General features: G+C 41.9%; 2 protein-coding genes across 2 annotated transcripts; both read left to right on the top strand.

The window, feature by feature from the left end:
• Positions 1 to 426: 426 nt before the first annotated feature.
• polr3h (polymerase (RNA) III (DNA directed) polypeptide H) lies at positions 427 to 6,384 on the top strand. Its single transcript, XM_069701308.1, has 6 exons — positions 427 to 789; positions 2,132 to 2,228; positions 3,084 to 3,170; positions 3,619 to 3,682; positions 3,807 to 4,041; positions 5,598 to 6,384. Exons 1-6 carry the CDS (start codon positions 679 to 681, stop codon positions 5,646 to 5,648), a joined length of 645 nt encoding a protein of 214 aa, XP_069557409.1. The 5' UTR covers positions 427 to 678; the 3' UTR covers positions 5,649 to 6,384.
• A 758-nt stretch (positions 6,385 to 7,142) lies between these two features.
• On the top strand, positions 7,143 to 14,361 carry LOC138622477 (cold shock domain-containing protein C2-like). Its single transcript, XM_069701307.1, has 4 exons — positions 7,143 to 7,302; positions 9,249 to 9,645; positions 10,770 to 10,892; positions 12,448 to 14,361. Exons 2-4 carry the CDS (start codon positions 9,464 to 9,466, stop codon positions 12,608 to 12,610), a joined length of 468 nt encoding a protein of 155 aa, XP_069557408.1. The 5' UTR covers positions 7,143 to 7,302; positions 9,249 to 9,463; the 3' UTR covers positions 12,611 to 14,361.
• The last annotated feature ends 1,060 nt before the right edge of the window (positions 14,362 to 15,421 follow it).

Raw genomic sequence — 15,421 nt, 5'->3', positions numbered from 1 at the left:
TAAATAATTATATATAGTCTTAATGTCTATTGATATTGTGGAACTATAGCAAACATGGGAGTGACGTCATGGTAAACAAAGACTTTAAAAGGGCGGCACGGTGGTGCAGTGGTTAGCACTATCACCTCACAGCAAAAAAGGTTCCGGGTTCGAATCCGGTCCTGGGCCTTTCTGTGCGGAGTTTGCATGTTCTCCCTGTGCTTGCGTGGGTTCTCTCCGGGTTCTCCGGCTTCCTCCCATCATCCAAAAACATGCACCTCAGGTCAGGTTACCTGGCGCCGCGCTAGTGGCAGCCTGCTGCAGCATCTCCCCCCTGAGAGCCATCCTGCTGTAGTGAAGACATTTCCCCTCGGGGATTAATAAAGTGTATATAAAAAAAAAAAAAAAAAAACATGTACTGTTTCTTTAAGTTTTGCGACGTGTCGTAAAAGCGCACTGCCGTAACTATTCACGTGGAGACGTCACGGATGTTTTCTGTGTTTGAAACTGTAGATGATTTGCGTTGCAGCTGGAACGTGACCTGCTCCTGATGTTTGGTGGTCAACTTTAGAGAAGAAGAGCAGGAAATGTTGCCCGGTTAAATCAGCGGCTCGTCCCGCAGTCACGCCGACAGCTGCTCGGTGTGTGTGTGTGTGTGTATGTGTGTGTGTGTGTGTGTGTGTGTGTGCAGACTGCATCATGTTCGTGCTGGTAGAGATGGTCGACACTGTCCGGATCCCTCCGTGGAACTTCCAGAGAAAGCTGAACGAGGCCATCGCCGAGGAGCTCAACAAGAAACTGGCCAACAAGGTGAAACACACTTCGCCTGCTCCACAAACCATCGTCTGCTCCACTTCTCAAGTTGACTTCAGGTCTTTTAGAGTAAAGTAAAAGCCAAACCAGATTTAGCATCACAACTTGTATTTACTCACACTTCTGCATGAGAAACGCAGCTTTTTCAGATTAAGAGTTGAAATTCATCCGATTGAATGGGGTACTCGAGTTAAAAGTCCTTTTATAAATCATCCCATGCGTTTGATGAAACAGTCCAACACCCTCCATCCTCAGAGCCTTGTTTTGGAGAGGGAAAAGCTCTCCCTCACTCCCTCCCTCCCCCAAAAAGGGAAGAAGATTCCCCCTCCTCCAGGATGGGGCATACATAGATAGATGTCATGTTCATGAAGTAGTCAAAAATAACAGCAGGTAAATCACACTGTAGAAAGTGGATCGCAATATTACGAGGACAGATTTTAAACACGCTGTGGATTCAGAAAGTCTTAATTTTTTTGCCCTCTTTGTTTTGTTATGCATGAATATAACTTCCATGTTTTTTCCCCACTCAATAATCCATAATGACAAGTAAATGCAGATTAAAATGAACTGTCCAGATTCAGGTGTGCAGACCTTGTAGAGATTCACTTGAAGCTGCAGTCTCTGCCACAGGTGCTTCTGCAAGGTGCTGAATTAAGGACCTGAATACTTTTACAAAAGACACATTTCCAGTTTTGATTTGGAATAAATTAGCCAAAAATGTCCATAATAAAATTTTCATGTCGTCATTATGGATGACAGAGTTTTTATATCATTTCTGAAATATGTTGGATCAATGAAATTATATAAATGTATTACTCATTCTTTACTTTATACTAAAATTGTCCAAAAAAACCCCACTATATTTCCTGTGTGCTTCACTGCATTTAGGGCAGCACGGTGGTGCAGTGGTTAGCACTGTCACCTCACAGCAAAAAGGTTCCGGGTTCGAATCCGGTCCTGGGCCTTTCTGTGCGGAGTTTGCATGTTCTCCCTGTGCTTGCGTGGGTTCTCTCCGGGTTCTCCGGCTTCCTCCCATCATCCAAAAACATGCACCTCAGGTCAGGTTACCTGGCGCCGCGCTAGTGGCAGCCTGCTGCAGCATCTCCCCCCTGAGAGCCCCCCTGCTGTAGTGAAGAAATTTCCCCTCGGGGATTAATAAAGTGTATAAAATCAAAAATCAAATCAAAATCAGTTTCACTTTCTTTGACTTGATCTCTTTTTAGCTTAAAAGTCAAAACTACAGAAAGACATCACTGAAAATATATAAATGTGCGTTAATAGGCACTAACTGAAAGCATGTGTTTGTATGCAGAACTGTGACCTGCTCTCCTCTCCTCAGGTGGTTTACAACGTGGGCCTCTGCATCTGCTTGTATGACATCACTAAACTGGAGGACTCCTATATATTCCCAGGGGACGGAGCCTCGCACACCAAAGGTTGGGTGATGAGGAAGAAATACCTGTGACAGAGTCTTAAAGCAGTTATTCATGCATCAAGTCATTGTTTGTTTATGGTCATGCCGGCGGTCAATGAAGCACTTTTTTATTTTTGCAAAACTTCTCACAGTTTTTTTTTTCCATGTCACTCCTCCTGATCTCCCACAAGTTAAACCCTTATCCCTGATTCGTCACGCCCCACAAACAAACCACAATAGCCTTGACTGTGAACGGTTAATTCAACATGGATTCAACAGGCGTTACTGACCTTGCTGTCTCTGCTGACTCACTGCATCCTATCGGGTGAAGACCTCGGGTTCATTTTGAAATGATGGGAACAGCCTTTAACCAATCGGTATTGATCACCATATGTGCCACAAGAACGTCATCGCACTGAACCACCTCCACTGGGCACTGACTAGTCCGTCCTTCACAGTGTTTAAGTTAACCTTAATGAGAACCGGGTTTTCGGACTATAATCACAGCGATGCATACTGAAGCTGTGGGCAATAATCTGGTGGAGCCGGGCTAAAGAACCAGTGCCTGCTGGAACGATCGACCTCAGTGGGCTCAGAGGGTCCCCATGAGTGTATGGAAGTGAAGGTAGCGGTCGAGCTGTATAACATTTGGACAACAAGCTGTTTCAGCTGCGTCTGTAAAGCCATCACCGTTCAGGTCTTAGCATGTGAGAACGGACAGAGTTTAGTTCTGAACGATAAAGAAAAGTGTGTATTGACGGAGAGCGTTTTTGCTTTCAAATTTCGGTTTGAAATGAAAACGTGTTAGTGTGGATTTATCCTCAGATAACTGCGACGCCCCCGATTTGATCCCGTCTTTCTTTGGTCTTTGTGTCAGTTCATTTCAGGTACGTCGTTTTTCACCCTTTCCTCGATGAGATCCTCGTCGGCAAGATCAAGTACTGCAGTCAGGAGGGAGTTCACGGTAAGTTAACGTTTTAGCATGCGGTCTCCACAAATGTATGTGCACGTTTGTACCAACAGTTGAAAAGGAAATGGCAACAGAAAAATATTCTCAGTGATTGATTTTGATAGTCTTTCTCAATTAAACAGTTAGTTGTGAAAAATAACATTGTAGTTTCCCAGAGCTGAATGTTACTACTTCAAATGTCTTGATTTTGTTTGACCAGCGGTCCAAAAGATATTGAATTTAGCGTAATATGGAGAAAGACTGCAAATAATGTTGGAAATCTTTTCTTAAAAATAACTTAAATAATAAATTTGAATATTTGTATTTAAATAAATGTTTGTTAAGTGACTATCAATCACTTTCTGAATTAGCCTTAGAATCATAGAACTGCATCCTGAAGGTTCCTGCTTTCACCTGCACCAGACCATGAACCTCTGTGAACACTAAACTTCCTGCTTCACAGTGACGATGGGTTTCTTCGATGACATTCTCATCCCACCGGAGTCGCTTCAACAGCCTGCAAAATTGTATCCTGACCTCAAATGTAAACGAAGTGCTGTGATTTTTAACTTAAGAGCAGTTTTGCCTGATGTGTTATTTTGTGTTGACGGTGACTAGTTTAAGTGGAGCCTTCCTTAGCTGCGGCTTCAGTGACGAAGCAGAGCAAGTTTGGCTTTGGGAGTACGAGACGGACGAGGGCGCCCACGACCTGTACGTGGACCAAGGGGAGGAGATCCGTTTCCGGGTGACAGATGAGGTCTTCGTGGACACGTCGCCGACGGGCCCGGCCGCTGCAGCGACCGACACGCCAGCACAGCCGGGACACCCGACGGCACCGCCGGCAGAAGACAGCGGGGCGAAGAAGGAGGCGCCGTACACTCTGATTGTAAGAAGGCAACATATCACTAACGCACTTTTGTATCACCAGGAAATCAGCTCAAATAGAAACTGTGTCTCTAATTTAATGTTTAACTTACAGCTGACTCCCAGTTTAGAGGCATCCTCCTTTCAAAGCACACGTTTCAGACTGAACGTGTTCACCAAGCTGCACTTATGAAAGCTTTTCCAGATTTGAGTTTTCTCAGATTTCATAGGACTCATCTGCACTATATAACATTGATCCAGTGCACTGATTCCATCAGTTTTCACTTTGTGTTGTTCAAAGTTGCACAGTTTTCACTGTAAATGTGGTAATCATCGCTTCAGTTTACCTCCGACACTGAAAGAAATAATTACAAATAGGTACAGAATTTTTGGGGCCGATACCAATATTATGCTGATATTATAAAGTTTCAAACAAGTTTAACCCTTTTGTGCTGTTTATATTTCTGAATAAAAATGAAGGTAGATCAAGAGAACTCAATTAAACAAATGACACCAACATTTTTCATTTGGTCATTTATTAATTTAGGAAGCGTAGGAAGATGTATTTTTCCATCAACTTCTGACAAGAGTGCTCTGTAGTGTCGTGGAAGAGCTTTAACAGGTGATGGTAACTTATCCCAGATGTGTCAGTACAGGTACACGCTAACCATAAGTGTGAAGAAATCAATGAGCTGAAATGCCAAAAATATATTTGCAAAAATCAGTACATCTTGTACATGTTATTCAAGTGCCTGTTAAAATGACTTGTATGATGAATGAAGGATGAAATCCCAGTACCTTTCGGGCTCCAATGTTTTTTGTGCAACAACACTGCTCGTCCAGAGCCGGTTTATAAAAGAATGTATGTTGTGAGCCAATTTTAATTGAATTCAATTATATTTATATAGCGCCAAATCACAAAACAGGTGATTTAAGGCAATTAACACAACAAAGTCCTTACAACAGAACTTTACAATATTATGCACAGGAACCTAACGATTCAACAATTCCCACGTAAGCTAGGAAGAAAAAAATAAAAATAAAATCCCCTTTACGGGAGAAAAACCTCCAACAGAGGGAAGGAAGAACTCCCTTTTAACAGAAAGCTCTGATAGCAGCAGGCTCCAGGGTGGGCGGCCGTCTGCCTCGACCGGTTGGGGTGAGACAGGACAGCATAGAGATCCAAGGCATGAACTGTTGTTGGGGTCAGTAATCTCAGACCAGAGACATGCAGCTCCACTGGGCCAGCAAATATAATGACTGTGGCCTGTTTTGGATTCTCCAGTTCTCCGTTGCGTTGGAGGCCAGCACGGTTCATCAAAGGAGCTCTATGTGAAAGCTTTGCATTGATTTGACTTTGTGTCCTTTTTTTTTTTTTTTTTTAAATAAACTGGTGATTTTATAAGAGCTGGTGGGACATGGTTCTTACTCTGCAGTTCAGCAGATTTGGAAGTTGTCCTGAGTTAACCCAGCAGTGGAGGTCATGCAGCCACGTGCACCGTGGCTGTGCAGTGACTTAATAAGGACGACCAGCATCCAGCTTCACGTCCACTCTGACCCTCTGTGCTTTTGTTTCAGGGGACCATTTGTGAACCAGGGCTGGGGCTGCTGTCGTGGTGGAACAGTTAGCGCTGCAGAGGAAGAACAGAGTATTTGATGACTGTTTACAGATCGACCGTCGTGGCTAATTTGAATAAGGAACGGTCGCCAGAAGACCCAGAACCAGAAGACAAGCAGTCTGTCAGGCGATCTGTATGAAGATACTGTTGGTGTAGAAGTCACTGATGTAAAATCTGTCACACTGAGACTGGTTGCAAGTAGTGACCGAAAAATACCAGCTTCATGTTTACATGTAAGACTCACTATGTATTTAATAGCAGAAAGGTCAATGGACATATATTTTCAGTGATTTTTACCTTCATTTCAAAATGAAACAATAATCATATCAGCGATATTTTGAACGATAATGTCAGCACTTAGACACAAGTCACAAAATATAGTCTGCTGGTTCAAAGTAGGATGTAACGGTAGTAGCTATTTAAAGCTTGGCTGACTGCATCATTTGTCAGGGATGGATACATGTTGTGCCCACTTTGAGTTTAAAGGTAAAATAAGTCTGGGAGACATTTCTGTTGATATAAACTGATGTGTGGGATGAGATCTACTGACATCAAGTTTGAAATATCAGCAACAATAAAATATGATACTCTCAATGGGAGTAAAATTTCTAAAATATTGCCTTTTTATTTGAGTTATTAATCCACCCCAGGTTCTTGTGCACACTTACTCAGTTTATTTATCAGCATTGTGGTTTTTTTTTTCTTCCTGTTTTGTCTCCCAGTAAAAAGGTGTATCATCAGAGTGAGTGCTTGTGATCTGCGAATTTGTCGTTTTGTGTGATTATAGCAAGTATATCAAAAAAGGATTAGTGACCAGCCTTTTAAATCCTACAGTTTGAGGGGCAGTGAAGGACAGCACTGCATGTTTCCAACAGATCTGGCCTCTGCACTCCTGATGTCGGTTACACACACACACACACACACACACACACACACACACACACACACACACACACACACACACACACACACACACACACACACACACACACACACACACACTTGAGTTTAAATATGATGACTGCATGGCCGGTTGTTTGTCTCGGTTGTCTGCTACCAAACAGGGACAGACAGTTGAGTTTTTATCAGCAGAAAGAGATTGTTTGCATGTGATCTGCTTTTGGAACTGCAGAAATATTGCCTGCAGAAATGTATGGCCGAACAGGATGCATGTGCCTTTGGCTGCAGGGCCCTTTGGATCAGCCTCATAAATAATGTGGATATGAGCTCATCGTTGGTATCATAACTGTTTGGACGGTTGTCATCAGCATATGTTTACGTGATGAACAATATCGTAAACATTATAAAATGATGGAAGAGACAACGAATACCTCGCTGCACTGGACGCGATGTTCCTTCTGCAGATAACATGCAAGTCAAGGAATAAAGAAAGTCATTTTTACACACACACACACACACACACACACACACACACACACACACACACACACACACACACACGGAGTCACATCACGCCATCGGAATCTCCGCCAGCTGCGCAGACTCAGCAGCCCCTCTATCACCGTCACATCAGGGTTTTCCGTCGGTCTGCGCGGATTTAGTCGACTTATTTATTAAATTACTCATTATATAATACACACCGACTTAAAGCACACACTCGCGCGCAAACTGATCGCCCTCAACCTCGCAGCGCACCCAATGCAGTAAGTACAATTTCTGTGAATATTTGCATGTGTAAGTGGCTGCAGGGGGAGAGAGTGTGTCAGTGTGGCATTGTGTTTTTTATTTTTATTTTCTTTGATCGGGACAACGTATCCTGGACAGGCAGTGACCGTTGAAATAAAAAAATACACATTTGATCTGGTTGTAAGGAGGTTGATAGACGTCAAGCCTCCACGCATGTCTGGCCACCAGCTGGTTATTGTTGCTTATGAACCAACCTCTCACCCAGCTTATGTTTCAGTCATGTTGTCTCCGAGCTCTCAGAGCATTTCCCTCTTTTCACACAGTTTGAATGAATTGCAGAGATTATTTTGTTTTTTCCTGGAGCTGTGAGTTGGGGGGTTCATTTCTTCACGCTTCGCTGTTTGTTGATATAAAAGCAGGTGAAATCCAAAGAAAGAAAGCACGGCTTTTTATTCATTAAGGTCCTGCGAGTAAAGTAAAGTGCGTGAAACTGTCGGGGGAAACTACACAAACACATACAGTGTTCATAGTCACAGTTGTCATGCCTTTTCATAATGATGGGACCGGGACGCGGACAAACCTCCTCCACGTCCCATCAGTAGGAGCCAGGACCGTCTTGATTTCTGCACGTCTGGATGTGTTCCTGCTGCTGCCTGTGTTTGAAAGTGCAAACGGTGTTACTCTACATGTTTCTGTCCAATCACAGCAGCCTCTCGCCTTACCATCATCTTAAAACTCACATCAATGTCCGGATCGCTGCGTGATGTCTCTCCCGTGATAGCGTTACTTCTCTAGGAGTATCTATATTACAAGATATGTCATCCTAATTGTTCATTCGGGAACTGGCCACTGACGTCACGAACGCACCACTGGCGGCGGAGTTCTGCAGCTGTTCTGACGTCACGCCGCGGGTCTGCGTCATCACAAGCGGTGGAGTGGGCGTATAGAAAAATAAACGTCCTACACACACACACACACACACACACACACACACACACACACACACACACGCCTATGAAAATATCACCGCGCGGAGAAAACAGATTATAAAGGGGAGGAGGGCAAAGTCACCTGACCAAACAGCATATGATTAACGGTGGATGGATGACCTAAAAGCAGCAGCAACATCCTCTCGAACTCCAATCTGTAGGCTGTTGAATTTACTTTGCCTGTAATACACGGAGCAGAAGAAATGTAAATCAAGTAGAAATGAAAAAAAAAAAATTAATCTCCACGTTTATGCCTCGGGTGGCTTGGGAGATAAATCAATCACACGGGATTGGAGTGCGATGCAGAGAGCTGCTAACTGCCCCAAGGGAGACGTGCAAAGGGTAAAAAAAAAAATCATAGGAAATAGGAATTTTGGGTCTGGATTTAAAGGGGCCCTCCACCAAGTTTTACATCCCAAACTCAGCTGATTTAAAATGGAAAATATTTTTTTAGTGTCAAGTCTTACAAAATAACCCCGATGATCTCTTCACCTTTTTTTTTTTTTTTTTTTTAATTTTTTAATCTCAGGTGGAGTTTGGATAGCCTGTTAAATGTTTAAAAGACAGCCTAGACTGTCGTGTGTTTGGATCTGATGCACTGAATGAAACAAAAACGGTCAGCTTTATAGAAACACAAAACTATAAATTATATACTATAATGTGAGGAGGGGCTGCTTGATTTAACACGAGACTGATCATTGTGGGCTGTGTCATTGCAACATTTGTGACCTTGCTGCTATGAAATTTTATCTTCAGACATACATTTCACATTTGATGAAAGACAGTTTGAAAGGACACACAAAATTTATATTAAAAAAAACAAAACACCAAAATTTGCCCAAATCTGGTTGATGGTTCTTTGTTGGCTGAATGCCGCCCTCTCCTCCCTCCTCTCTGCCATCGGATGTGAAAAGTCTGACAGCTCCTTGATCTCCCTTCGTTAAATCACGTCTCTTCGGTCTCTCTCCTCACAGGAAGTCCTGTTGACAGACTTGAGGTGACAGCCCTGACCTGGATCCCGGCTGAGCCCGCGTCCCACACTCAGGCAGGCAGCTCCAAGCAGACGGACTCCCACATACATCAGCAGCCCAGCAGCAGCAGCAGCATCAAGAAGAACACTGCATCCACATCATCCTCAACATTCCTCCTCCTCCTCCTCCTGCTCCTGCTCCTCTTCATCACATCTGACATGGCGGATCACAGCCTCACGTCGCCCTCCGGGACCCCGCTGCGCTCGCCCAACTCCCATCTCACCCTCTCCTTTCCTTTCCTGAGGGAGAGGAGCCGAGTGTGGGAGGACGGGAAGGAGCAGCCGCTGCCTCGGGATCTGCCCAGCCCGCTGCCAACCAAACGCACGCGCACCTACTCCGCGTGAGTCGATCGGTCTGTTTACCATTAACAGGTGAAAAGAGGAAGTGCAATCCAGGTTTCAACAGTTCATGCTACTTTGACACTTCAACTTCCACTCTGCTACATTTATCAACAACCTGTTTATAAAAACATGAATTACATTTTTTTAAGCTCTTGTTAAATCGTTTTTTTTTTTTTAATTAATGGTTAATTACGAAATAATAGCACCTTTTAAAACAAAGTTACCACGTGCTGCAAAGGATAAATAGAAAAAACAACAACATTGAGCCTACAGGCTGCTTAACAATATACACAAAACTAAAATATCTACAGCCTAGTAGCTGGAAAGGCTAGTTAAAAAATAATGATAATAAATAATTTACTAAGGTTTAGTTTGAAGTTTGAAGCTAATACACACTTAATTTGTAGGATGTGCAAAATCCACAATCCATGATTTTGACAAATCAAAACTGAGTAATAACAGATCTATAAGCAGTTAATTTTAGTAGAGCTGCAGGTTATAGCCAACAAATCCTCTGTAAAAAAAAAAGAGCCTTTTTAGAAACAGGACCCCTTTATCTGACAGCTGCAACTTTGCAGATGAAGTTTTTCAATACAAATGAGCTCATATGATGTGTTTCTATAAAGTTTTTAAAGTAGCTAAAATTGGTTCCACCTTAACACAACATGATCATACAGCACTGAGCAGAGACACTGTCATACTACATAATAAGTGGAGTGGAAGTGGAGAACTTCTGATGCTTTAAGTTTGTGTTCTTTGTGAGTAAAACTTTGACTGAAGTGCTTTCACCTGCATCAGAGTCATTTTAACTGGTAGTATTAAATAGCGTACAGTTTTCTCTGAGTCAGCGGATTGGAGTTCTCATCGCCGCTGCCGTGGCGTTGTGACATCATGAGGCTGCGTGTAGGAGTTGATTTGATTCAGCACTTCATCTTTCCTTCTCACCTCAATTGTGAACGTCGTCTTAACACTCGAGAGCGTCTGAACCAGGAGTTGTATCACATACACACTGCTCTCAACAGCTCTTTCTACTTGTTTTTGTTTTTTTCTACTAACACAGGAAGTTGTAACAAGATGAGTAAGTTAATGGTCTCTCTCTCTCTCTCTCTCTCTCTCTCTCCAGTACGGTACGCGCTCACTCAGGTCCAGTTTATAAGGGCGTGTGTAAGAACTTTTCCAGGTCACAAGGTCACGGTTTCATCCGACCCTCCCACGGCAGTGAAGACATCTTTGTTCACATCTCAGAGTGAGTGGCAACAACACTGAACACACATCAGACAAACATGAGCTGAATCACAAACAGCAGCGCGAACTCACTGCAGATCTGCAGCATCAACTCGTACTGTAGGACTCAGCAAACAACACTGTTTACGTATGGGCTTATTTCAAATACAAAGCACATTTTTCTCGTACAAAAAAATTGCTTTCTCATTTCTCCGAGGACTCCGTAACAATGAGTGGATACACAGAGTGCAGTAGCTGCTGTTTTTTTCTGCCTTTTTATTTAGAACAAGCAGTACATAAAATAGTACAACAACCTCAGCAAAAACAAAACTGTGATATTTCTGCACACAGATGATGCAAGGTTATCAAGTTATCCTGCAACCAAATATCTGCATGTCTCTCACCTCATATGACTTTGTTTTCTGTGCTCTGTATAAAGTATAAAGAAATACACCTATAGCTTCTTTAACGCTGAGTATTTAAGAGTGTATAATGCTGTAGTCCGTTAATTGAGTGTAGACACATATCATGTCAAACAGTTACAACATGTACACGCATTAAGGTCTGGAAGGTCAAAGAGGGGACGGTAGCTGCTTCTGTGTCTTTATGCTAAGCTAAGATAAACTAAGCCAATTGCATTCTGGTTCTAGCACCATACTTGAACGTGGTTTTCACCTTTTCAACCCCGTAAACTCTGCTGTGAATAAGTATGTTTTCTTAAATGTTAGATTTTTCCTTTAATCCGCTGGTTTATTGATTTGAACATTGAGACCACTTCAAGGAGTCCAGCTTCATGTGTTTGTTAAGTTGCAGTGCGCTGAGCTCTCAGGGCCAGTGTAGTTTTGTTCTTTATTATGTGATTAAATTACACAATATGAAAAGGAAACAAACATTTAGTTTTTATGATTTACCATTGTGCTGTTTGATTGAAAGCTTAATCAAAGCTTAATTTGGAATTAAAAGGTCAAAAGGTCGAGAGCTACTGCTTTAAACCTGCAGTGTGGAGCTTTTGTCGAATGCTTCTGGCCATTACTACACACCAAACTGTGTTTGTGCTCGCCAGCCATCGCTTTCTTTTCTTTAACCTTAATCCTCACTCTGAACACTGATGTTAATTTTTTTTATCAGAAACATCCACTCCAGAAACTTTTCTTGGTTGCGTAATAATTTTCTCACTCTTTGTCACCGCAGCCTCACAAAACAATCATTAATGGACGACTAAAAACGCATCACTACTGGTATGCTGGTGCAGACACGTCGCACCAGACACCAGATTTACCTGGCGGTTACAGGATTAATGAGCAGTGTGTGAATTTGTTTGGGCTTGATTGTACAGGACATTAAGTCCTGCACTGTAGGTTTCAATCATCTCCAGAGTTTCACTGTCTGTGTATTATCAAATTGCGACAGTTTAAAAGGGACAATTGTGCTCTAACTTTTCTGTTGGATGTTTTTTTGATTTGTGATGGCACTTCCTGTGTTTAGATGTCATTTGTAACCCTCCTTGCATTAATACATCAAAGCAAAACTGACCAATCTTACTCATACTGCATTGTCCAAATTTTTCTGTGTTGCAGCATTGAGGGGGAGTACGTCCCAGTTGAGGGAGATGAGGTCACGTACAAAATTTCCCGGGTCCCTCCCAAGAACCTGAAGGTGCAGGCGGTCGAGGTGAAGATCACACATCTCAACCCAGGGACGAAACACGAGACCTGGTCTGGGCAGATCATCAGCTCGTAGGGCCTATGATCCAGGAGCCGGCGGTTGAACCAGTCAGGGTTGGATGGGGGGGTGGTAGAAGTGCTCTGGGACTCCTAACTTACTTTGCTGTGCTCAAACTCTTTAAAAAAAAAAAAAAAAAAAAAAAATCCAAATATGTACCTGCACAGCAAAGTGTCCAGTGTTGATAAGACTCCATAGTTAAGTCGTTGGTGTTGACAGTTACCTACTCACAGAGCTCACATACTCTGTTCAAAATTGTCCTCTACACTGATGAGTTTGCTGTGCATGTGAAACCCACCATTTAGTCAGTTTTAGGACAAAGTCACATTCGTTTTATTTCATTTTTTTGAGGTAGGATTGTAAAGTGAACAGTGAGGAGGTCAAACTTCTCAACATGGGAGGAACTCAGTGTTGTTGCGTTTTCCTGGAGATCAGAGAGTGTGAGGGATGAAACACTGAGAGAACTTAATACTTTAATGAGCAGATCTGCAACTTGCGACATGACTGCTGAGTGTGAGGAGAGGAAGAGAGGTTAAACAAAAGGCTGGATTCAGTTTTACTTCCTTCTTAGCAGCTGTTATTCAGTTGTTCACATCATCGAAGTTTCCAGGATCACATGCTGGCACCCAGCGTGTGTGTGGGTCAGATGACTTATTGCGACCTGCACTGTTTTTACATCAAGTGCAGAGTGTGGCGAGATGAGGTCAAACTTTAATTTGAACAGATAGTGGATGGTAGTGAAAAAGTTGTTATGGCCATGAATAACTTTGTTGCTGAGAAAAAGAAAGGAAAAATGGCAAGTTGACAATCTTAACCGGTTTTGCATTAGAATCGAAAACTATACAGTAATCCAAATATTAGTATGTGCACCCTTTAACTGGATGTCTCATGATCTCTTTTTTGGTTTCAAATCCCTATTTTAGAAACACGACCAGACAAATACAGGAAGTTTTGTTTTAAAATTGAGAAGGAAATGTACTGAATTTTGACGTGAAAGTTAGTTGGAAATTTAGGAATACAGTCTGTTGTGATGGCAGACTGAGGCAGACAGGCCACACTAGACCATACACGGACATTTAAAAAACATTAAAGAAAAAAACAACATACATAGGCCTGCTTTATTTTGAAAGGAACGCAATTGCAAGTATTTTCCTAAAAACTGGACCTTTCGCTATTTGGTCTTATTGGTTGTTGTGTATTTGAATTATTTATTTGTTCATACTGTATATGCGTGTCCTCAGATTACAGGCTCTATATTTTAGATAATACAGCACTCAAGAAAGTTGAATTTCCTCTCTGAAACACAACTTCAGACATCACCACCAGGTTTTACTGTTTTTTGTTTAAAAAAATTCCCATTTAAAAAAAGGTCTGGAGTCGTGGTTTATTTAAAAACTACATTTCTAAGTGTCTTTTTCTATGATTAGAAAACCATCTATCTGTGTGTGATGTATTGAGTGTAGTCAGTGTGATGGTGAACTCCATGACTACATAGTTGGTGCCAATAGAGCTCATTGTCACATTGTTGTTTGTAGTTATTCAGGTTAAATGCTGTACTGTAAATCATTTTCTATTACGTGTTCTCATAGAGTCTCTATGCATCTTGTCAGTGTCACTGCCTGAATTTATTCAACATGAAATTTCGTCTATTTGTGTCACATCAAAGGGCACCTTTTCTTTGAGTCTCTGTGGACGAGCCACTCTGTGGCGGTGACCTCCATGATGACTTCTACTGAGCCTTGAAAGAACATTAAAGCATTTTATCACAAGTTTCGACAGAAGGTGTGTTTCTTTAGCTGGAAGTGGGAGTCACTCTGAAAGAGGAAGAGGAGTGGTATGAAGGTCGACAGCTCATTACAAAGAGACACTGCCTCATAATGATGTCACAGGTTTGATTTTGACAACAGTCAAGTGTCTTGTCAAAGTGTCCCGAACTTGTTAACCATTCATTTATTATTATTTCAATACATTAGGGCCCATTTGCTCACTTAGCGAGAGTTTGATTGTTTGTATTATTTATGGTTCAAAAGATATGAAGATGGTAAAAAGCTCTGTGTGATCCCATAGAGCACGTCACAGAAATGGAAGTCCAGTCATATTGACAAAAGTATATCTAACATGCACAGAGAACTTTGTGTATTAAAAGGTAAAAAAAAATGTTGACCTCGATGCTCATGAAAGAATCTGGTGTTTATTCTGTTAACCTTCATCTGGGGAAACAGACAAACTGTAAAGAATAATCTGTACAAGAAACAGATTATGTGGTTACAAAACCACATAACTATGGACAAAGTAGCCTACAACAAGAATGATCAGAGCTTTCAGGCAGGTTCAGGCGGCAAGGAACAAAATGGGTAAGCAGATGACAATGCGGTACACAACATACAGAGCATGAATCAAGTGAAAATCTGACTGGTTCAAACCCTGAGAGGAGCTGGAAACAGATTGGAGGCATCTAGTGGCAGGATGGAGAATGACAGGTCGAATGTTAAAATGTTACTCAACATAAGTAGCTCTATGACGCTTTTATTTAGTCAAAGTAGCTCTCAGAGATAAAAAGACAGGAGACCCGTGATCTGCAGGAACGCATCATACGCTATAATATCATCATATGTTTGTAGTGTCGCTGTCCTGTGAGAACCATGTATCTCTAAAAAGTGAAAAGGCTCAGAAAAACGGTCCTGTTTTCAGCTTTCTAACATTTTACAATTCAAGGGAAGTAAAATTAAGGGGGAGTATTTTCTCAAATACTGAAATGAAAGACATTTCATCCTTTACTTTATCACAAACGTTCAAATTTATAAATCAGAACTTTGGAGATACCTGGTT

This window comes from Brachyistius frenatus, unplaced genomic scaffold (assembly GCF_029030835.1).
Source record: "Brachyistius frenatus isolate BFR_SWC_R1_liver_20210118 unplaced genomic scaffold, ASM2903083v1 Contig_36, whole genome shotgun sequence".
Classification (NCBI taxonomy): domain Eukaryota; kingdom Metazoa; phylum Chordata; class Actinopteri; family Embiotocidae; genus Brachyistius; species Brachyistius frenatus.
The sequence above is the reverse complement of the archived record's forward strand: the minus strand, read 5'-3'. Positions and strand labels throughout refer to the sequence as shown.